The sequence below is a fragment of the Notechis scutatus genome, chromosome 4 (assembly GCF_049901735.1).
Source record: "Notechis scutatus isolate UNSWTSFEM ecotype Mainland chromosome 4, rNotScu1.2, whole genome shotgun sequence".
NCBI lineage: Eukaryota > Metazoa > Chordata > Lepidosauria > Squamata > Elapidae > Notechis > Notechis scutatus.
The window spans coordinates 135,786,911-135,810,031 of NC_142012.1; the positions used below are offsets into that span (position 1 = coordinate 135,786,911).

The window sequence follows — 23,121 nt, forward strand, 5'->3', positions numbered from 1 at the left end:
ATGCCACTCATTTCATCAGAACAGGTTTGCAGTACTATTACCAATATTTGTAATAATATGTTCTTAGGTAAACAAAAAAAAATTACATTTGGAAACAGAATTATTATTTGCTTGCTTGTTTCTGATAGAATGGACTGTTGCAAGCAGTTGCAATGGCCATACTGATTTTTACTTTTGCTTGTTTCTTCTCACTATTGTAATGCCTTCTGCAGCATTTGGAGCAAGCCATTTGAAAATACTTTAAATGGACTAAGATATTAGCTAGCAAAAATGCTGGCTTTTGAAGTTTGAGTATTTATCTCAGTTTTTTATGTTTTAAAGCATCAATAGTTGGATGTTATTGAAGTAGCTTTGATATTATAAGGCTGAATTGTCCAAGAGCTTAAACTTCAATACTTCAGTATAAATAAAAGTGAATCGGAGCCATAATTTGTACATGTCTAAAACAGTGTGAAGGATAATTGTTATGTGTTTTTAAATAGTCAAAATTTAGCTTGACTGCTTTTTCAATACTGAGTTTGCTTTATTAAATTTATTGCCTGGTTATGTAGTCATAAATTTAACTACATCAGGTTTGTTTTAACACAGCAAGTGCCATTCACTCTAGCAATGCAACAATACAAAGAATGGGATACTAGAAAGATAAGTTTTTGCAAATGGTTTGTATCTGAGTGAAAATTTCCTTGAAATTAAAACAACATTCCTGTTATACAAAAACTACAGAGGATCAGTTTTGACTGGATTTAGGAACTAGGTGCCCATGCCTCTAGATTTAAAAAAGAAAACAAGGTTTGAGATATACCATTCCACATGTAATTTCCATAGGATACTTAAAGGATCAGAAATTTCTTTAGTGATGATGGAGACAATGAATGAAGATTAAAAAGAAAGAATAAGATTAAAAGAAAAATGAACACTTAGCAGAAGGAACCAAGATCAAACAGTGGATTAACTATTTTTCTTGTTGTTTCCCAGAAATTAAATAAGTATGGAGGATAAAGAATTTGTTTCCTTTTCGTCTTAGAAAAATGCCAATTATGGAAACTAAACTGCTGGATCGCATATCAGTCTGCTTTGGAAATGTGAGAAATGGATGGGAAATATAAACATAGGGCAATAGCTTACAGTTATGTTATGAATTAAGCCTGCAAAAGTATCAACATTTAGTCACTGAATAAACTGTCATAGCTAATCTTCCATGATGAATTTGAGCCAAATCAGAAAAGAAACTATAGCCTTATAGTTTTGAAGATTATCATTACCATGAGTTGAAAATCTTTGGTTAAGAAAGTTAGTGGAAGACAAATAAAAATATAGATGCGTAAAGAATCCAATATGGTCTCAAAATCCCAGCATAACTCATCTCATCTATTCTTCCTACCTTTCCTTCTGTGTGATTGTCCCATCTGCCATCAGAAGATCTTACCATAACTGAAATAATTAAAACTAGCTGAAGTTACAAAACAAAAAAGATTATGGATAGGATAGAATATTTATAGCTCAGGATTGAACCGAGCACTCCTTGGTTTGAATATTTTAGGAGCTCCTCTGTGCTTAATGGGTTTTTTTGCAGAGATTTCATTACCAAAATAGTTAGTGCTTGAAGGTTGTGGGGTTTCTCTCATTTTATATACTAATGCTTGTCCTGTCAGTGTTGGTGGGAATGGTTTTGATGGTTCGTTGATTAGGTTATTGTTTATTGTTAGCTTGTTTGTCTGAGTTGGTGGCTCCTTGATTGGAGTATTGATAGCTGCTGTTGGTCTAGTATTAATTTTGGTACTAATGTCTGCTCATCTGAGTGTTGATAGCTAGTAAGGAGATGTTTTGGTCTTTTGTTGTTTTCTTTGGCTTTTTAATTGTCTCTTTTGAGACATGTAGATATTGTTTATCTCTATATGCCTGTTGATTGTCAATTTGTCTGAGTGACAAACTTCAGGAATTATCTTGCATTTTTTGGATTTGGCATGGTCTAGAATACTCACAGTTTCCCAGTTTAAACAGTGGTTATGTCTGACCATGGGTAGTGACATTAAGGAATTTTCACCATATTTTTGACTACTACTTATGTTTATGAATATACTCTGCTAGTTTCCTACCCGTGTGTCCCACACAGTGACTGTTACAGTATGTTGTAGATGACTCCTGTTTTTTGGGGGGGTTGCTGGGTCTTTTGGTTTACTTAAAATGCTTTGTGTGCTACAGTGATGCCATGTGGTTGTAATAGTCTGTTGGGGGTTTCTGAAATGTTTTTGATATATGTCAATGTTATCCTTTTCACAGCTTGCTTTGATTGTACCATATTGGATTTTGATAAAGTTTTGTGAGTATCTATTTTGTTGGAAGATGTTGCAGAAGTGATCTCTTTCCTTTTTATGATGTTCAGGGTTGCTGCAGTGTGTTTGTGCTTGTCTAAATAGTGTTCTTGCACTGCTTTGGCAATGAAACATCTGCAAAAAAACAGTCAAGCTTAGAGACAACAAAAAACCCACAAAAAGATTATTCTAGATTTTGTACATACATTGATGAACATTGACTTTATTTTACAGTTTAGCTCTCTTACTGCATTTTGCAAATGTGCCTTTCTACATTTGGTGGAACTTAACCTTCTTATTCTCAAATGGTATTAAACTTCCCCAACTCTCCAGATTGTTGTTTCATGCCTATGATATCCTATTTGTAACTTACATAAGTATCAGCTGATCAAGTAGTTTCAGTTTCAGCTGTGATTGGTTCAAATATCTTAATGTCCCATTTCTGGTATAAAATTAGTTTTATAAATTCCACAGATGACAAGTTTTATATTCAAGTTCTGAGATATATAAATGAAACCTTTGGATATCTTGTTCATGAACATCAGTTGAAGAACAAAGCCTGCCTCACAAAACATGCTGTGCTTTTTAAAACTACAGGTCTCTCTGACTTCACATAGCTACCAGCCATAAATCACATTGACTAGCACAGGGGTCAGCAAACTGTCAGGACCCAAATTTAAAAATAAAAGTATTTTTTAAAAATATGTTTTAATACTATCCAAAATCTCATGAGATCACTAAGCCTTAAAGTATTCCACAGTTCTCATCTGAAACCTTTCAAAATGGGAAGACAGGAACAGCAAAATTTGGCAAAATTTAGATATCTGTGTATGATTGTGTGAATGTGTATGCACATGCATGCTTTACTCTTAGATGCATAGAGATGCATTTATATAGTGGCCTTCTGGACTTACACAGGCACTCTTACAGCCCTTTATGTAGTTAATCTTTTAGGAGATTGTTAAAATTCACTTTAAGGCAATTCGTGCTTTCTCTTGTTAAAAAACAGTAAGAGAATTATATAAGCCATTATCAACAGTGAGTAGGAGCCCTTCCTGTAATTGTAATCAACACAATAAATTAAAAGTACAAACACTTTAACTAATTTGTCAATGGACAGACCATTTGATCTAAGTCTCTTAGGTACACAACTCTAACTGCAAATGCCAGTTTACATTAATTGTAAATGCCAGTTTAAATTCTAAATGATGCTGCATCAGCATAATTTATAATAGTTTATAATATTTTAATGTAAATGTGAGCTACGAAGCACTCAATGTTTATTTTCAGTTTTTGTAAATATACTTTTTATTGTTATTTTTCCATATAATATTTTAATTAAACATTATAATTTTAACTGGTGGTTGAATGACTCTTCATGAAGAGCCTCAGTGGTGCAGTGGTTAGAGTGCAATACTGCAGGCTATTTCTGCTGACAGCCAGCTGCCTGTAATTTGGCAGATCGAATCCCACCAGGCTCAAGGTTTACTCAGACTTCCATCCTTCCAAGGTGGGTAAAATGAGGACCCAAATTGTTGGGGGCAATATGCTGACTCTCTAAACCACTTAGAGAGGGCTATAAAGCACTATAAAGTGGTATATAAGTCTAAGTGTTATTGCTATTGCTTTCATACTTAAGGGATAGCTTGTTCTTTCTACTTGGCTAAATTCTTTGTAAAATCCTATTCAAAAGTGCCTCTGTCTATTTGTTATATTAATTTCACCAAAATTTCCCATTTAATTGCAGTACTAATTCATGCATTGTATCAACCTATTTATTTCAGAAAAATAGTTGAGGTAAATATCATACCTCAACTAAGAGGACCATACCATGGAACTGTGCTTCACTGACATTATTATGTGTTCATTTTTTACATTTTTGTACTGTTCCTTGATATATAAATGAAACCACACTATTTGGTTATCATTTAAGATTATAACATAATTAAATGTGTACCTGTAATTTTCCTTTCTTGGAAAACACTAACTAGTTTCAGAATCCGAACATTGCTCTATATAAGTTTAAGATTTTTATATGCATAAAGATGTAGTTTGTGGAAACTTCCTTATATTAATCCCAGACAAAATTACTTAATCATATTTGATATCATAAACCAGCTACTGGTCACTTAGGACAGCTGCATTCCCCTAAATGGATACATCTCAGATGTATAGTTATTAGCTCCTAAAATATTCAAAAATATTATTGTAGGCTGGAGAAATCTGAAAGTTTCAAGGCATGCATTTGGTAGGTATCCAGAATGGAGAAACTCCATTACAGACTGACCATCCAATTGTTTCAAGAACAAGATTATGCTTGTGCGAGCAAAACATGATGGGAGCTGCTGTCTCCCTATATATATTGCTGGGGAGGTTGGCTTTGTTGTCATTTCTTGATTGGTTGATGGAGTTGATGTTTGCAGATTGGCTGGCTTTTCTTAAGAACATGTGTGGCTGAGGTATTGGCTGTGTGTCTATCAGCCTCCTGTGTTGTAACGACCTGGGTAATGGGCTGTGTGATGACCTTCTGAGTTCTATTGTTGTGACATCCTGGGTCTTGTGCTATAATCTCCTGAGTCATTGGCTGTGTTGCAACATCATGAGGTTTTGTGGTGTAACCTCCTGAGTTCTGTGATGTGATATCCTGAGTAGATGGCTGTGATGTGACATTCCGAGTTTTGGTTTGGCTACGAGTTTGAGACCAGGATATGTGTTCATGGCGTGTGTCCGTTTGCTTGGTTTGGGGATCGGGGTGTGTGGCAGCTGGTGATGTAGCCGCGGTCTGGTTTCTGGAAGGTGGTTGTCTTTCGTCTATGGGATGGGTTTGGGTTTGAGTCTGGTGAGGGAAAATGGTGGTAGTGTCGTGTGTTGTTTTGGGTCCGGTATTGGTTTTTGTGGCTGGGACTCATTTGTCGATAAGGGCTAGTTTCCAGATGTCTGGTAGGTGGGAGGCATCATCCCGTTTATTCATGTTATGGGGGTGTTTCTCTATTTCGATGGCTTCCCTGATTATTCTCTTGTTGAAGTGTTCAGTATTGGAGATTAATTTGAACTGAACACTATATATAGTATATAGAATGAATATATTCTCATGTTTCCACCAAGGGAATCATGATGAGATTATAGAAAGAATATGAGTTATAGTTGTACACATTATGAGATTATAACAGAATAAAATAGAATAATTTAATACAGAATCAAAGACTCATAGAGTTAGAAGGGTATTTAGATATCAGTTTTCAGTGCAAGAATCCAAATTAAAGGATCCCAGACAAATATTAATTAGCATTCATTTAACAGGTCCAGGGAGGACTAGCTTATAATCTTTCTGGGTCATTGGTTCTATTACAGAATGGCTTTATTATTATTAAAAAGTTTCTTTCAATATTCAAATGGAATTGCTATTTCTATATTTTCAATTCACTGCTCACTTTCCTGCAGTCTGGAATAAATCTATTATGTAATTTACTGTAGATCATTGACTGTGTTCTTTTATGTGATAACCTTTCAGATACTTTGAGTGTTTCAGTTGTGTTTTCTCAGAACTAAACATACAGAGCTCCTAAACATATAATATCTCTTCACAGAGTTTAGTTTGTAATCCATTAATCAACCACATGGCCTTTCTCTGAACTTCTTAAAGCTTTTCTGATTCCTGTTTAAATTGCAGTGCCCCAAACTGGTCACTATAATTGAGATGGGGTCTGACCCAGGTAGAATAAAATGGAATGAATTTTTCCCATGCATTGGAAATTATACTTCATTTAATTATTCATTTGCATTCTTTGTAACCGTGTTATACTACTGGCTTAAATTTAGTTTGCAATCAACTGTTTTTCCAAGGTCTTCTTCATAAAAATTTCTACCAAGCCAGATATTTCCTATCTGTATGTATTTATGTAATGCTTTAAACAAGTGAATAATTTTTGGGCTGTTCACTGTTAAATTTTAGTGTTACTTTTAGCTCATTTCATCCCACTGACACTTTTTGAATTTTATTTCTGTTTCTAAGATATTAATTATCCCACCCAATTCTGTCCCATCATTAATTAGAGAAAAATTGAGCAATGGACCATGCAGATCCATTGGCATTTGGTATGATATATTTCTCAGATTTGATGAAGTATTGATGAGGTCTCTTTGAATAGTTTTGAATTATCTGTGTAACTATTTAAAAGGGACACGTTGGCTCAGTGGCTAAGACGCTGAGCTTGTTGACCAGAAAGGTCAGCAGTTCAGTGGTTCGAATCTCTAGCACCACGTAATGGAATGAGCTCCCGTTACTGGTCCCAGCTTCTGCTAACCTAGCAGTTCGAAAGCATGTAAAAATGCAGTAGAAAAATAGGGCACACTTTAGTGCATTCCATACACCTTCAGCATTTAGTCATGCCGGCCACATGACACAGAGATATCTATGGACAGCACTGGCTCTTCAGCTTTGTAATGGAGATGAGCACCGCTCCCTAGAGCTGGAAACAAGTACCACGTATACACGAGAGGAACCTTTACCTTTATCTATGTAACTATTTATTTAGCTGTGATTTATGAAAATGAATTAGTCATTACCACGACCTACTTCTTAGTAAGCTAGAAAAAAGTGGAATAAATAGCACCACCACTAGATGGATTCGCAACTGGCTGGCAAACCATACTCAACGAGTAGTCCTTGATGGGTCTATGTCTACATGGAGGGAAGTAAGCAGTGTGGTGCCACAAGGTTCTGTCTTAGGCCCAGTACTCTTCAATGTCTTCATTAACGACTTAGATGAGGGAATAGAAGGGGAACTTACCAAATTTGCAGATGATACTAAGCTGGCAGGAATAGCTAACACCCAAGAAGATAGGCTCAAGATCCAGATGGATCTTGACAGACTAGAACACTGGGCCATATCTAATAAAATGATATATAGAGAAAAGTAAAGTCCTACACTTAGGCAAGAAAAACCAAAAGTACACATATAGACTGGGTGAAACCAGGCTCAATAGCAGTAACTGTGAGAGGGATTTTGGAGTCTTAGTGGACAACCAACTTAATATGAGCCAGCAGTGTGCAGCAGCTGCCAAAAAAGCTAATGCAATCCTAAATTGTATTAACAGAGGGATACAGTCAAGATCAAGGGAAGTACTAATACCACTCTATAAAGCCTTAGTAAGATCACGCCTAGAGTAATGCATCCAGTTTTGGTCACCAGATTATAAAAAAGATGTTGAGACTCTAGAAAAAGTACAGAGAAGAGCAACCAGGATGATTAGGGGACTGGAGGCTAAAACATACAATGAATGGTTGCATGAACTGGGCTTGGCTAGTCTAGTAAAGAGAAGGACCAGGGGAGACATGATAGCAGTCTTCCAATATTTGAGGGGCTGCCACAGGGAGGAAGAAGTCAAGCTATTTTCTAAAGCTCCTGTAGGCTAGACAAGGAATAATGGATGGAAACTGAACAAGGAGAGATTTAACCTGGAAACAAGGAGAAACTTTCTGATAGTGAGAACAATCAATCAATGGAACACCTTGCCCTCAGAAGTTGTGGGAGTGCCATCAGTTGAGACTTTCAAGAAGAGATTGGACTGCCATTTGTTAGAAATGGTGTAGGGTCTCCCGCTTGGGCGGGGGGTTGGACTAGATGACCTACAAGGTCCTTCCAACTCTGATTATCCGTATCTGTATCTGTATTAAGTGCCAGAAGATTAATGCATTCCATAACTATTATTACTTCCAATGGATAAATCTCTATTTTGATGATTAAAATGTCATAACTTTACATGGATTGGTTAAAGCAGAGATAACTAGGATACCATCAGAAGACAATATAGGATTGAATTATGGAGTCCTTGCTACATTCTGTTTGCTGTTTTCTTGCAGAGATTTTGTTACCTGATTAGGTTACATGTTCCTGCAGTGCAGTGAAAATGTTAGTTACCTAACTGGATAATAAAATATCTGCAAGAAAACAGCCAAGTTTAGGGAGTACCAATAACCACACCAATTATCAAGATATCCAATCATGGGCTACATAATTGTATCTCATCCTTTTTTGGGTAGAAATCAATTTTACTAGGGAATTCTGCTCCTGTGGCATTAAAAGCCCGTTTTATGTCATAGGTTGATAAATTGTTCACTGTACCAAAATAATTTTATAATCTGCTAAGATATTAGTTACCCATTAAGAGGTGATATATCTAGTGGCTAGAAAGCTGACACACCCTGTTGCTGTGTTCATAAACATGCAAATAACATTCCCACTGCTATCAACCAGCAAAATACTATGGCTGCACAATCAGAGACAACAGGGAACTGTATGTGAAATAGTCATGTAAACCAGGAGTATACATTCATTGTAAATTTCAAAGTTAAGTGTTTTGTTAAAAATACACCTTTTTTAGTGTTTTGCATAACTGTATTAGCTACTAATTTACAGTTTTGCTTTCTTCCCTCTTCACTTTTTCCCTTACTTTTACATTTAGAATCCTGGGAAATCTAATCATGCGTGTCACCAAACCATAGATTATTCATGTAGAAAAGTATAGCTCTTCCATTCTTTTAATCATATTTTGGGTCCAAACTCGGTTGTCCTCTATATTGCAGGGAAAAGATCTGTAGCTACTCTTGTGTTTTAGATGTCTAGGGAGATTCCCAGTCATTCAGAGATCATGGTTGTCCCAAAGACGTTATTCAAAAGGCAACTGGACTTTCTTGGTTTTCTTCCTTGAAAAGGTTTACTTCTCATCCAAGAAACTTCTTCAGTTCTGGCTGAATGGTGGGGGTGGGGGTTTTTTATGGCTTGTGTTTTAAATTCCATGGAACTATTGTAAGTTTGTATTTTTTTAAAGTAGAATTTATTTCAGTGGGAAGTGCCATCTTCAGAAAGTCCAAAGGACAGTCTTACATAGTCTAAATTCACACTATTTTTCCCAACAGAAGCTAGCCAGATATGTCAGAGAAGCACATGAATATCTAGCTTGGGCTACTCAGATTCAGAATTATATCCCCTGAAGACCGGATGATATGATTTAGCACTCATATCTAATCGTAGATGATTGCTTGACCTGCCATAAATTTGTCCTAAACATTTTTTTAAAAAAATTAAACTCGAGGTTAGAGCAAGAATGTTCTGGAGGTAATCATCAGATCTCAAGCATAAGAAAGGCATCTACCCTTTCACCTTCTTAAAATTGTGTCTTCTTTTAAAACTATCCATAGCATAATAGATTTTCTATATAAGAAGGGGAAAAAACTATTTTCAGTGTTTTTGTGTTAAGAATTGCACAGTGGTGCTCCTTTTATTGTTGACATTAAGACTTAGATTAACAGACTTGTCTATTAACTATTATGCAGGCTTGCTACTTTATAAATAATAAATTAATATTGCATTTATGGAATATTATAATGTTTATTTGAAACTAAGATATGCTGTCTACCATGTAAAGACAACCACTGAATTGTAAGCCAAATACCCAGAAATTTCCAGAAGTGAGAAACAGTTTTCTAAGTTAGATGGAAAACAAATGATTATAACCTTAGTAATTATTCATTTAATCAACCTACTGCCTGTTTTATTGCATCTTATTGCTAAAATTTGTCTTAGAAATTTATTTTCCCTCTTTTTTTTCTTTCTGTTTTTCTTTACTTTGTTGGGGAATTTTTGATGGAAATAATATTTTAAATTGGGTACAGTTGTTTGCAAATTTCAAATAATAGGAGATCCATAATCACTTTAATTACCAATATAAAATGGTTTGTAAGCAAGCAAGAGCATTGCTACTGTGCCAAGGACTAAGATATCTGAAACTTTCAATTAATAACACAATGTGTGGCATTTTAATTGTACCTCAAAAGCTTTTCAGGTCCTTTAAATGGACACAGAACGGAAATATTTCCTTATGTAAGGAAAAGGAAATTGTTGCACAGTATGGGTCCAAGATTTGCTTGAAGACACTGAATGGTTAATGAAGCCTCTGAGCTATTTACAGACTCAAAACAAAGAAAGCTATAGTTCTTTCTTATCAGCAGATGTTTTTTCATATTGTATATCGGGCTGACTTGATTAAATTAGCTGGTAAAGGTCAAATGAAATATGTCTTCCCATTTCTATTCTGATTTTTCCTGACAATCCCTGACAGACCTGATAATAAATAGGACTTGTCCACAATAACTGTAAAGTTTCCTATATTTGGAATTACATCAGCTCATAGGAACACTTACCTTACTCCACTGTAAAATTATCTCACCAGAGACTTTTGTTTAATGTGTACTTGCACCATTGCATTCTAGTTTCTGTATTTTCATGGTGACCTTAGCAGTATAAAAATTGGACCATAGTGCCCTGTCTTCAGGCTCATTTTAAAAGGAATTAAGTTTTCAGTAGAGATATCTTGAAAAGGAAACCAATAGTTTGCCTAGCATTAACTTCAAAGCTCATGTCTTTCTTTGTGTACATATAACCTCATCATGTTTGTTAATTTACTCACCAAAACCCATGTGTTCAGTGGTGGTTAACATGGTTAAGTCAATCTCATGGAATTCCTGAGCAAAGCATATAATTCCAAACATGTCTAAATTAATGTTCAGTTTCTTTCATTTTGCAATTTAGTAAAATTTCCCCATAAAAATAATACACAAAATAGCCAAACAGATATTATGTGTTTTTCTCTTGGAAATAATTTTCTTTCACCTACCCCAAGCTGTCTTTCAGGTAGTACTACTGCTATCCAGAGACTTTTCCTGAAGGAAATTAAATTAATTTGGAATGGTCCAAATTCTATCAGGCAAAACATCTTATAGGAAAGATAGAGATTCGCTTGTACTTCATTTTGCTAGAATAAAAAAAGCATGAAGGTACCAACCACAGAAAAAGGAGACTGAAGCTAGATGGGCATCTTAAAACTGTTCTATATTTTAGGTATTTCAGAATCCATTTCAAAAGGTACTTCAAAAAACCTTTTGGCAATCAAGTCATGTGATAGTCTCCCCAGACACCAGACTGGACAATGGGGAAGAGCCAGCCCCAGAAACTTTGGAGGGGGGAGAAAACTTCTCAAAGCAGCACTGGTAAGTTGCTAGGAGCAGCATCTGTAAGTTGCCAACAGCTCTAAGCCAGGAGTGGAGGGACAAAGTTCAGTGGAGAGGTTGACACAAGGGTGACCAGACAAACAGCCAGCTGATAGAGGAAAAGGAAAAGCACAGATGCACCTGGAGACACTAGAGGGCTGATGGGAAGAGCAGGGCAGAGAAGGTGCAGAGCTGCAGCTGTCTAGTGGTGATGTGGAGGAATTGCCTCCTTCACTTGATCCACAAACGTGAAGGACTGAGAGGAGGCAGGCACAATGAATGTCAGTGAGGCTATTTGCGAGGCAGCAGCTTCACCCCTCTGATGAGCTGCACTGGTCATGGCTATTTAACCCACTATGTGGAGCACAGCATCATAGCAACAACTTATCAGTTTCTTGCAGTGCATTCATTCAGCCATTGTGATTCTTGCCATGGATTTAAATCTTGACTCTGCTGCTGGACATGGATGCTATTTTTGTACTTTGTACTTGCTTCTTCAACCTTTGAGTAGGATTTTGGTTTTAGTTATTTATACTCAGATAGTGAACTTGTCTTTGTACACTGAACCTGGTGAGGGGACTTTATAGGCTTGCTCTGCATTTCCAGATAGGAAAATTGGATTGATGAGGTTTGCACTAGTTCCTGGGCGCAGGAAGATTGAATACTGGGAGTACTATTTGGAGTTGATAAAATCCTATAAAGATTTCAACCCTTGGGGGGAGTGTTTGTGGAGCAAAACAGGATACATTCTTTAATAATGATTTTTGGCTCCAGTTGAACTTGGACATTTTAAAAAATAAAAATTTAGAATGGGACCAAGGTATTAATTTCCTTTCAGATGATATTGACATAAGAGAGAAGCACAGTAATAAAGGATTTTTTTTTCCAGCTTAATCTCACATATCATGTAGGGCTATGTAAAGGATACTTACCTGAGATTTAGGAAAGCTGCAACAATAGTCAATAATTCAGAAAATGATAGTGGTAGTACCAAGCTATCATGTCTACCGCTTGAAGATAATATAACACAGAAGATCAGATAAAAGCTTCTTAAACCCTTGTTCTCTTTCATTTTAAGCGAGGACAGCAGTAATCACCTTTGTCTCCTGGTAATCAATATGTGCAGAACCAAGCTTGAAGGACCAATGGTTTGACAAAGAGCATGTCTTATTTCCATTCATCCAGTCATCACAAACAGTGTGAAATCAACCTGTGATTGACTTTACTCCTTCAGTTCTTAAAATTTTGATAACAGAGCTCCATAAGCTAATCAAAAATCATAATTTAGTTGACACATCTCCTTCTGGGGAGGAGGCAAGGTAAAAGGGGTCACAAAAATCCTGCCATTTTTCTCCAAGAAAAATGAAGATAAAATGCTAATCACAGCCCTTCTCCCATAGCATGAAATAAGGGAATTTATTTGGAAATGGAATGCCCACAAGTGTTATAAACCCATAGAATTTCAAAGCAAATAATAGCTTGTTTCAATTTCAAATTAACTGCATCAGAGTGTAATGGTATGTGAGAATGGCCTTGGGTGACTTGAGTGGAAGAGGGAAGAAACAGACAAGAGCTGGTGGGGCAGTGGTTTCACAATTGGAGGAAATAGCTTAGGAAGAATCTGCCCTAATTAATCAGGCAGTTAAAAGTGGCAGTGGGAAGTTTGTAGCTTACAACTTGCAAAATTGATGTCAGCCCTTCCAGGTAAACCAGACACGAAACATGACTAAATGAGCTAATTTTACTTTACTGTAAGGCTACATTAACAGAATATTGCAAGTCTGAAGATATAAACTTCCCACTGGTACTTAACAGCCTGATTAATAATGGTGGGGCCTTCCTACAATATGTATTTTCCTCTGATCATTAAGCAACTAAGGGTTTCCCCTTCTCATTTTCTTGGTAGCATCCCTTCTCTTCAATCTTCAAGATCATTCCCACATACCATTACAAGACCCAGCGAGAAAAACTATTCAATTCTCAAAACAACATATTAGCAAGATTGTTGATTAGCAATATTGAGACAAGGTTGAACTAGGCTCCAGATTAGAATGGAAAGGACACAAAGATGCTTCTCCAAAAGGCAGCTTGACTTTCTTGGTTTTTCCATGACAACATTTCACTTCTCAGCCAATGAGCTTCTTGGATGAGAAGTGAAACGTTTTCAAGGGAAAACATACAAGAAAGTCTAATTGCCTTTTGGAAAAGCATCTTTGGGACAACCATGACCTGCATGATTGAGAAACTCCATACATAAAGAACACAAAGATTTTTCCTCATTCTTCTTTTTTATGATAAAATATCATATATATTTTGTCTGGTGAACAGCAGTGTTTTCTGAAAATCCACTGATATTGTATTAATACAAGCTCACAAAATTCATCACCAAAAGCAGTAAGTGCTTAGCAAGTTTCCATAGCTGTTTATTCATTATAAATAGTAAATATTTACTGCGCTTTTTTAATATGAGTTTTTTTGTTTTTACAACACATGTGTTGTTGATAGAGAATGTAACATAAAGATAGTATTTTGTTCAATCACTCTTTAAGACCAATGTGTGAACTAAATTCTGTACGATATCCTAGTCCTACTAATTTACTAATTTCATTGAACTGAATGCTAAAAGGAATGAATTTGTGCTCTACCTCACTCACCATTCCAAGAATAAAGAAAAATAAATAACACTGTCTGCCATCTTCCTGTCCCTCCTAACATTTCAAAAGATAAATTTATTGACATTTGGAAATGTCACAACATGTATGTAAACCTTGGTTTCCACTGAATTATATAAGATGCAATTGTATAATTTAAAATTACATGATAACTACAGAGACATAGTGATTTATGCCCTGTATTTTCTAGAAATAATGTAAACATAAGCATTTTAAATGTAGCATTTCCCCCAAAAGTCCCTTTTGATCTAATAAAATGGAGATCATTGAAGCAAACTGTGACACCTCTATATACTAAAAGAGTGAAATATGCATTGTAAAAATAAAAGTACTTGGAAAAAATATAATTTTGATTCTATATATAATGCCTTGGATGCAGCCAAAGCTTGGTGAGGTACGCCATATTGCACATTGTTAAGCAATCATAGAAATTAAAGTTATTCTGTATTTTTGTTTGTTTCTTTCAGGAGGTAACATGGACTAGGAAAATTTCAAACACAAACGATCTTGCAAAACTTTTCTTCATGTTACAAAATGTGTCATTTGCTGTTATGAAGAAAAGTCCTTTTGTATGTGACACTGACCAACAACAGGATTACAAAAACAAGAAGATAACCAATAACTTATTTGTGGAAGTCTTCAAACATCTAGTCTAGCACCCTACAGACTTTAACATTTCCTTTCAAGGTCATTTTCCAGTGTGTTAAACAAGGTTCTTCAGCCCATGCTTTGCAAAATGAGCACTATCAAAAGTCGGCACTGAAAGTTTCACAAAAAAAAAAATGTTCCAATTTTGCAGCACTCAGACCACAATGTCCAAGTTAATCCATGGATCTTCATCAATCTAAAAATGGAATGCTTACTTCAACCCAGCAATGTGAAAACTTCTATTTTTCTTATTTGTTCTTAGCCAATGCCATGGTGAACCGAACTATTTTATTTCTGGTACTGTTTGTGGTCTTTATTTTCTGAGCTGCTTTACCCAACATATTCAAATGCCTTATTGAAAGCACCGATGAGAAAAGAATAGTCCCATTTATCACTAGTACGATCTCTGCATTCTGGGCCTCATTTTGGTGAGAAGATTTCTCCATTCCAAATACTGGACTGAGACCAGGACCAAGACCAACTTTAATGTGAAATGGACCATTCACTTATGCAATATCTGGCTTCAGATAATGAAAGGCACCTGTAAAAAGAAAAAAAGAAAGAAGAAGCATAATAAGCTTTTTAAGTCATGCTGTGACAACCCCACAGCAAGGGGCAGTGTCAACTACAGGTTGACATTGTCATATTTAATACTAATATATCAAAGGAAAGGGACTAATATGCTTATTCTTAGACAAGTTTGACAAAACTCTATGTATCTGGGATTATATACTATAATGATTCTTGAGCTGACCTCATTAAGAACATGTGTTTCTAATAGTGGAATGCCAGTGGTTATTTCATTTTGGACAACTCCTCTGTTTTACCTAATGGCAATCAGGTTTCATGTCTCAACAATTAATAACATCAAGATGTTGTTGACATCACTTTAGAAAATAATTATGCAGCAGAAATGTTGCTGAAATTATCTACTGTCATAGCAGCAAATGCATCTATCTCTGCAATAGGAAGAAAATGCATTTTATTTTTTTTATTTGAAATATTATGCTATATTTTATTATTAAATATAATGTGTATCAAATATATCTATTTTACTTATCTGCATGCATTTTGTGGTTTTGAGAAGCATCATGACCCCATCAAGTTTTAATCAAATTTGTTTTTTTTAAAGTACCAAGTTTCTCATATCTCTCAAAACGTACATTTCAGTACAATGGTGTAATTCTTATTGCTGTATAACACAGACTTTACTATAAGATCTGGCTACCCATCAGATTTTGCTGAAAAAGATATCACTTTCCTTCCTTTCTCCTAGCCGTTGCTGGATTACATTTTTAATCCCCCAAACAATATAAAAGGCTGCTTAGGAAACAGCAAGGTCACTGAAAATACAGTAGTTTGCTCATGCACACAACATCCTCCAAATCATCAAGAGATACATCAAGGCAGTATTCCCCAACCAGGTGTCCTATAGATATCCTGAATGGTTTCCATCATGACAACTAGCCTAGTCAATATTGCCTAGGAATATACTAGCTAGGACTGATAACTATTCATTCTGATTATTTCAATGTGGCCAGGATAGGAAAGGAATGATTAAGGTGTTGCATCCACTGTGATGCAAACCAATATAAATGCAACTTCACTGATCTGGCTAAAGGCTACACTATGGGTGTCCAAGGGTCAAGAGGGAAGGGGGGGCTAATTGCAATACATGAGTGGCAATCTAATCACACAAGCATCTTGTTAAGAAAGATATCCTGACACAAATATGTAATCACAGTATTTGCACAATTATGTCATCATCTATGTCATCATTTTGGTACCATCAGGTTTCCTGCAGATGTTGCTGGGTTGAACTATACTTATCTGATCATCACCATATACAGTAGAAAGAACTCAGCCTCTAAATAGAGTTGTCAGTCCAGAACTAATCTCCTGCAGGTTTATGACTAAATATTTTTCATAAATTGGTACAACCTTTTGTCTAACTGCTTAAGGCAGTATGCACAATTCTCCTGCCTCCAATTTTATCTCAACAATAGTGAGTTTGTTGGGGCAAACAATCTAATTCTGCAACTCAGTTAGCTTACCCAACCAAGAATAGTTTTGAACTTGGTTCCTCCCAGTCCAAACCAGCACCTTGTTATACAATTGATAACTGCTCGTTGTTTGAATGAGATTTTTAATTGGTTAAAAAACAAAAAAACACCAGAATCTATGATGAAGAGATAGATTCCAGGAACACACATACATTGTTGATGATTTAATACTCACTTTGTCCATATTGCCCATACTGATAGCCTGGGACAGGATCCATACTGTAACCGGTAGTGCTGTATGTTGGTGGGCAGTATGACTGAGATGTCGGCAGGCTATCTAAACTTTTCATATGATCTAGTCTTTGACTACAGCTTGCAGACACTGTGGTGGTTGGTTCTAAACCCCCAGTTAATGGTGACAAGGCATAGTCAGTTTGGGGTTGGTGAGGGACTCCTCCATGGTTAGTTAAGAGGCCCATTACCTAAAATAAAAAAAGAAAGGGAGAGAAAGTGAGGCTATAAGCTATATTTTAAGCAATCCACAAATTACTTTATTATTCCTATATCTGTTACTTGGTTTCTGTTCTTTGATTCCAAAAATAGACACATCACATAAATTTTGGTAATAACATATAACTGGCACTCTATTCTAATATACAAACATGGAAAATCTCTAATGTGTGATTTCTAATGTGTGAGCACAATGATATCTTTTAATTGTAACATGTTTTCACCATGATTATTTTTAAAGTGCTAATACTCTATAAGGTTAGTTCTTTAAAATTCTATTATTCTACAATTTTTTATGTTCTTTAAAAAAGAAGCAACAATTATTTATCTGGAGGAATCTTGTTTTCCCATTAAAGGGTATATGTTGTTTTCCAGTCACATGGTAACAGATGCCCAAGTTGTGAAAAACAATGTGTGTTCTGATTAATATCAATATTATACATATTATAACACAGATACAAACCTCTCCAATAGTTTATGTTCTTACACAAAAAAGAAGGAGCAAGCACAGCCATTCTGGCCCCACTTTTTCATTTCCCATCCCTGCCTGTTACCTTCTGTTGCAGGCAAAGACACTTGTCTGCTGCCAATGACATCTTTTAAAATGATACACAGGGCAAAAGCACAGTAATACCAGAAAAGAAAAGACAGCACCAAATCTAAACTACAATTTTCTTTAAGCTTGATTGAGAAATTATGGCTTTAAATTTACAAGGAAAACTAAAACCAGTTGCAAGATCAAAGATAGTCAAAAGAACTAGAAATGCCCTGTGGAGGTTCAAAGAGAGATGTGTTTGGTTTGGTTGTTTTAATCAACAACCTCCCAAACATTTAAGCAACAAAAGTCATTAGCTGTAGTGTATTTTTATTACTCTTGAACATTGAAATGAAAATCTTTTTCTTTAAATCTCTGGTGTGCACTGCAAGGCCTCCATAATGCAAAGTACTCACTCACACACACAACATTCAGTATATAAACTTACACGTATGTATGTATGTATGTATGTATGTATGTATGTATGTATGTATATATGTATGTATGTATGTATGTAGAGAAATAGATTATATGTTATGTTGTGTTGTGTTAGGTTAGGTTAGGTTGCTTTGTCATGTTATGTTATGTTAACATTGCATTGTATTATATTAATCATGTTATTGAACATGCACCACAGCACTTCTTAAACTTTTTAAACCAGGGGACATTTTTCTTTTTATATTAATGAGGAACACCTATGAAAGATGCAGAAAGCATGAGAGTATGAATTTGCAAAAATAATTGAATTGTCTACCTTCTTGAGCACTCTAGCTAGTTTACAATACAGTAATAAAAACATCCATAAAATTATAGAATCTTTTTTTAACCTCTAAAAATGTGTTCCTATTTTTTAACGGAACCCTCTTCCCCCTCCTCCCACAAAAAAGCCCTGTAGAAGAGGAATAGCTCCAGCTGCCTTCTTAAAGGATAAAAGGTGGGTGTCTTCAACTGATGAGTTAATTTACAATGTGTGGTTATGACCAAGAATGCTGTTTTCTGGGTTTCCATTGCCATAGTCTCTCTGTGGATATCTGTAGTAGCTTCTATAGATAGCCAGATTCTGTAGAGTGGACAGATTTATCTGGAGAAGAATCTTGAAGTTGATAGGGCTAACATTACCATAGTCTAGTTTCTCTGAAGCTATAGAAACATAGTTAGCAGATGTTATAGACAGTGATACAGGCATTTTTTCTTATATAGGAAATTGGACTCTTCACTGTAAATGAAAATCACCAGAGTTCACTCAATGGCTACAGCCTTACTAAACTTGGAATAAATCCCTTTATAAACTCGCTGGAATTTTGTGAGTTGCCCCATACAGACTTTTGCATTACATGATATAAATGCAAGCAGCTGGTATACAACTTCAAAGTCCAGTGATTCAAAAAAAAAAAAAAAATCAAAGTAATCTACAAATGCTGTTTACTTTCTTTTTCAAAAAGCAAAATAAAACAAACAATAACAAAACCCCATCCCAAATGTTGCAAGCTTGTTAATATTCAATAGTTGTAGTAAATGAATTTGGAAAACAGCTGTTAAATTTATAAATTTCATTTGCTGCTTTCAATAATTAGATTTAGTTGTTTTTTTAAAACAATTACATCAATTCCCACAGTTGATACACTGGAAGAGAGAAGAACAGGATTTTACTATTTTTCCTCTAAAGAGGAAATGGAGGTTGGGAGGGGGTTGTGTGTTAAAAACCCAGGAACACATTTTCAGAGATTTTCAAACATTGTTATATATTTTATGGGTGTTTTTAATATACTATTGTTAACTTGCTATAGTTGCTCAAATAGCAGATTGCAAATAATTTGAATTAAATAAATCCAGTTATCCCCCAATTTAATTCTGCAGTAAATTATCATAACTCTACAATTTTAAACTCAGGAACATACCACAATTTTTAGGAGATAAAATTTTTCTGACTAAAACTAATTTTATTAAAAGCTATTTTTTTACTAAAATATTAAGCAGAAATTGCATTTTCAATCCATAATTTTTGATAAATCTGGAGTTCTGCCTATTATTGTGTTGCCTTTCTATATGCCACTAATTCTTTGAATAGTGTTGAGTGGTATTTTGGTCCATAATATCTGTGGGGTAGAGTAGAATTATTCTTCCCAAGATTTCATTCAATTTATCAAGATGTTATGATGGCCCTCTTTTCCATTCTAAGCTTTTGTAGTATTTGTAATTCATATTTCATTGTAACAGGATTATTTATCTCCAAATTGTTAACAATCATTGTAAAATTTGCTTCCAACTTGTCTAAACTTAATAAAAACACAAGCAGATTAAATTAAAACAAATTAAGTTTTTAATCATCATTATCAAATAGTGCTTCCCTATCTTTGAGGATGAAAAAAGCAACAACACTACTAAAATTGTTATTTCAGAAATATCTTCAGAGGCTTTCAGAACTGTGCTGCAGTTGATTAGCATCTAAATAATTAGATTTTGGAAGCATTCTCTTTGAAAGTCATAAGGAAAGTTGCCTAAAGGCAGAAACTCTGCCTTGTGATATGTGTCATGACCTTATAGCACGGGAACAAGGAGTTACTGAAAGGGCACTGTTGGCTTTCACCTAACTGCTTGGGCTAATCGAGAACTTATTCTGAGACACATTTAAAAGTTTGTTTTCCAAAGGGATAAATAATTTATGCTTTCTCAATGAGGTATCTTCCAATGACACCTGTAGCTTTCTTCTTTCCCATCCCAATTGGTGTATCATACAAAACGACATTTCCAGTTACTGCATTTTCTAGTGATATAAATTCAACTGTAACAGATTTTTTTTCCCTAAAGTTTTGCCTTTTCTGGAAATAAAATATCATTGCAGTTTAGATTATTATTAGTTTACAAATAGGTGAAATTGACAAAAATTGATGTCCTAAAGTTTGACTCCTAGTGAAAGCATCCATGAGGTTTTCCTGACAGTTTTTTGCCACTGCCTTGTTGCGGCATTAAGGTATCTATTTATTTGCTTCCAAGTCTAGTCAAAAGTCTTAGTCTTCTTAGATAGTCACCCATCCAAGTATTAACTAGGATAAAGTTCACTTCACTTAGGTTCTATGGTCAGTCAAAGCCATCTAAATGTTGCCACCTACTGAGATTTATAACAAGGAAAAATGAACTGGGGGTATTTATATTGTTTGTTTGTTAAATTTATTTGCCACTGATCTCGCAGTGGGGCTTCTCGAGGCAGCTTGACATGATTCCCAAAGTTTTACTGGTACTATGGTTGGTTTCCTTTAAAAAGTTGTATTGTTGAAAAACAAACAACTTCTGCATTCATTATATTAAAGTGTTATTTTAGCAAATCTGATAAAAGACTATATTATTTTGAAGTTCTTTTAAGGCAACATTGTTTTATATACATTATATGCATCATACATTTTAATGTTAGTCCTTTGAACTTTCAACAATGAACGAAAAAGATAAACAAATATGACATAAATATATTCACGTGTTAGCTGTTTGGAATATGGAGTCATTCCTGTTAACTGCTTAAAAAGGGGGGGGGGACCTCAGTTTTTCAATCTAACATGGAGTTTATTTTTTTTCCCTGAGAGACTTCATTCAATTTTTGTTTATATATCTACATAAATTTCAGCTGATTCAAATGTATTTTTAAATTGGATTCTGCTCAAATTAGATGAAAAGTGAATTTTTTTGCCCCTTTAAATAAAAAATCAAATTCAGTGATTTATGCCACATTTTATGTAACTGAAGCAAAAAGGTAAAATGAAAGTGTAGCAGCAATTTTTCTTCATGGAAAATACCTATATATTTATTGTTTTTATTAATTTCATCCACTGACTCATAAATATCTAGCAAGGAGTTATAAAATATAAAACAATTCAGTAGTGAAACAAAAGATACGTATCACAAACAATGAAAATATAGCATGAACACTGAAAATAAACATTAAACATGCAGAATTAAAGTCCTGATTGTACAGAAACATCTAGGTACATTCAAATAATGAAGACCAAGTTACTGATTTTGGAAGAGGTTTCCACAATTGAGGTGCTGTTGATAGAGGGACCACTCTAGAGAGTTGGACATGTATCTGAATTCTCATTAATGCTGGGAATGAAATATCAGATGTTTTGTAATTAGTGCACAATTGAATAAATAAATATGCTCTACTGGTGCACAATTATATTTTAAGCTTATATGTAGTACTCATTTAGTGACTGTTTGCAGTGATGAAAAAGCAATTTTACAACCACTCCTCACATTTGCAATCTTTTTAAAGGTCTTTTAAGCAAAGAAAAGTTGAAGTAAGATTAATAAGCAAAGTTGTGGTTTCACTTGGTGACAGTTTCACTTAATGACCAAGTTGCCAGTACCAATTGTAATCACTAAATGAGGATTACCTATAATGTAAAAGCATCTGAGAGCAGTGACAGTACTTGGCTCACCTTCAAAATCTGAATACGTTAGGTAGGAGTTAGATGGAAGACATCAGGGCTCTTAGGGCAGTAGGCCAGACTAAAAGATTGAAAAGAAATCCCACAAGGAAGCATGGAAAATCAGTTCTGGATCATTGTCAGGAAAGTTTAATATCTTTCTTTCTCTCTTATATATTCATTTTGTCGAAGTGTCAAGTTTGATTCAGGATCTAAACCACCCTTCTTACCCAGCTCTAGTTTCTCAGGAGATATGGTAGGTGTGTAATTTTAATTAGATTGAGCCTTTCAGTAGTATTGATTTACAACAAAATTGCTATGTTGCTTTTCTACATTTGCTACAGAAGGGACTAACTCTTCTATGAAAAATAGTCAAATATATATCTTTTTAAAAATATGTAGTAGGTTCCACTTTCAGTATGGAATTCCCCAAATAGAAACATCTATCAAATTATTAAACAGGACACACCTAATCTCAATGATGCAAATTCTGTTATTTCAATGAAATACGATGTCACTTAATAGGACAGGAATGCTGACATACTATTAACATTTGTAAAATCCTCACATGTTTTAATTCATTTACGCATGCTTGCATTTAATATGCTCTGTAACTATGCCTGCAATGTAATTGACTGGAGATGCATGTTCTGTATTTGGGTTTTTTTTTTCTCTCTCTCTCTCTTTCCTTATCGTGATTGAAACTTTTAATGAATCAACACCAAGAAAATTATTGGCTGTTAAAGTATTAAGCTGAAGTGACAGGATCATGAGTAAACTTTAGTGGAGTTAATGACACCCTCTTATCTGACCCTGACACATTTGCAGCATGTAATTTACAGAAGCTCTGTCCAGGGAATCTTGACAAATGCTCCTAAGGATGTCAGGGCACTGATCCATTTTAATGTAAAACAGATGTGGGTCACATACTCTCATTCATCACTGCACTGAACATTTCAAACTACTGTTTAGAT

The 23,121-nt window shown here is 35.0% G+C and overlaps 1 protein-coding gene across 2 annotated transcripts in view; it reads right to left on the bottom strand.

Moving 5' to 3' along the window:
- Positions 1-13,645: 13,645 nt before the first annotated feature.
- The window catches only part of PAX3 (paired box 3), a 92,079-nt gene continuing 82,603 nt past the window's right edge, over positions 13,646-23,121 (bottom strand). For both annotated transcript variants that reach the window (XM_026667933.2, XM_026667941.2), the window contains exons 8-9: positions 16,920-17,166; positions 13,646-15,222 (exon numbers count right to left, since the gene is read on the bottom strand). In XM_026667933.2, coding sequence (XP_026523718.1) covers positions 15,188-15,222; positions 16,920-17,166 — 282 coding nt within the window. In that variant the 3' untranslated portion in view covers positions 13,646-15,187. The remainder of the gene's footprint in view (positions 15,223-16,919; positions 17,167-23,121) is intronic.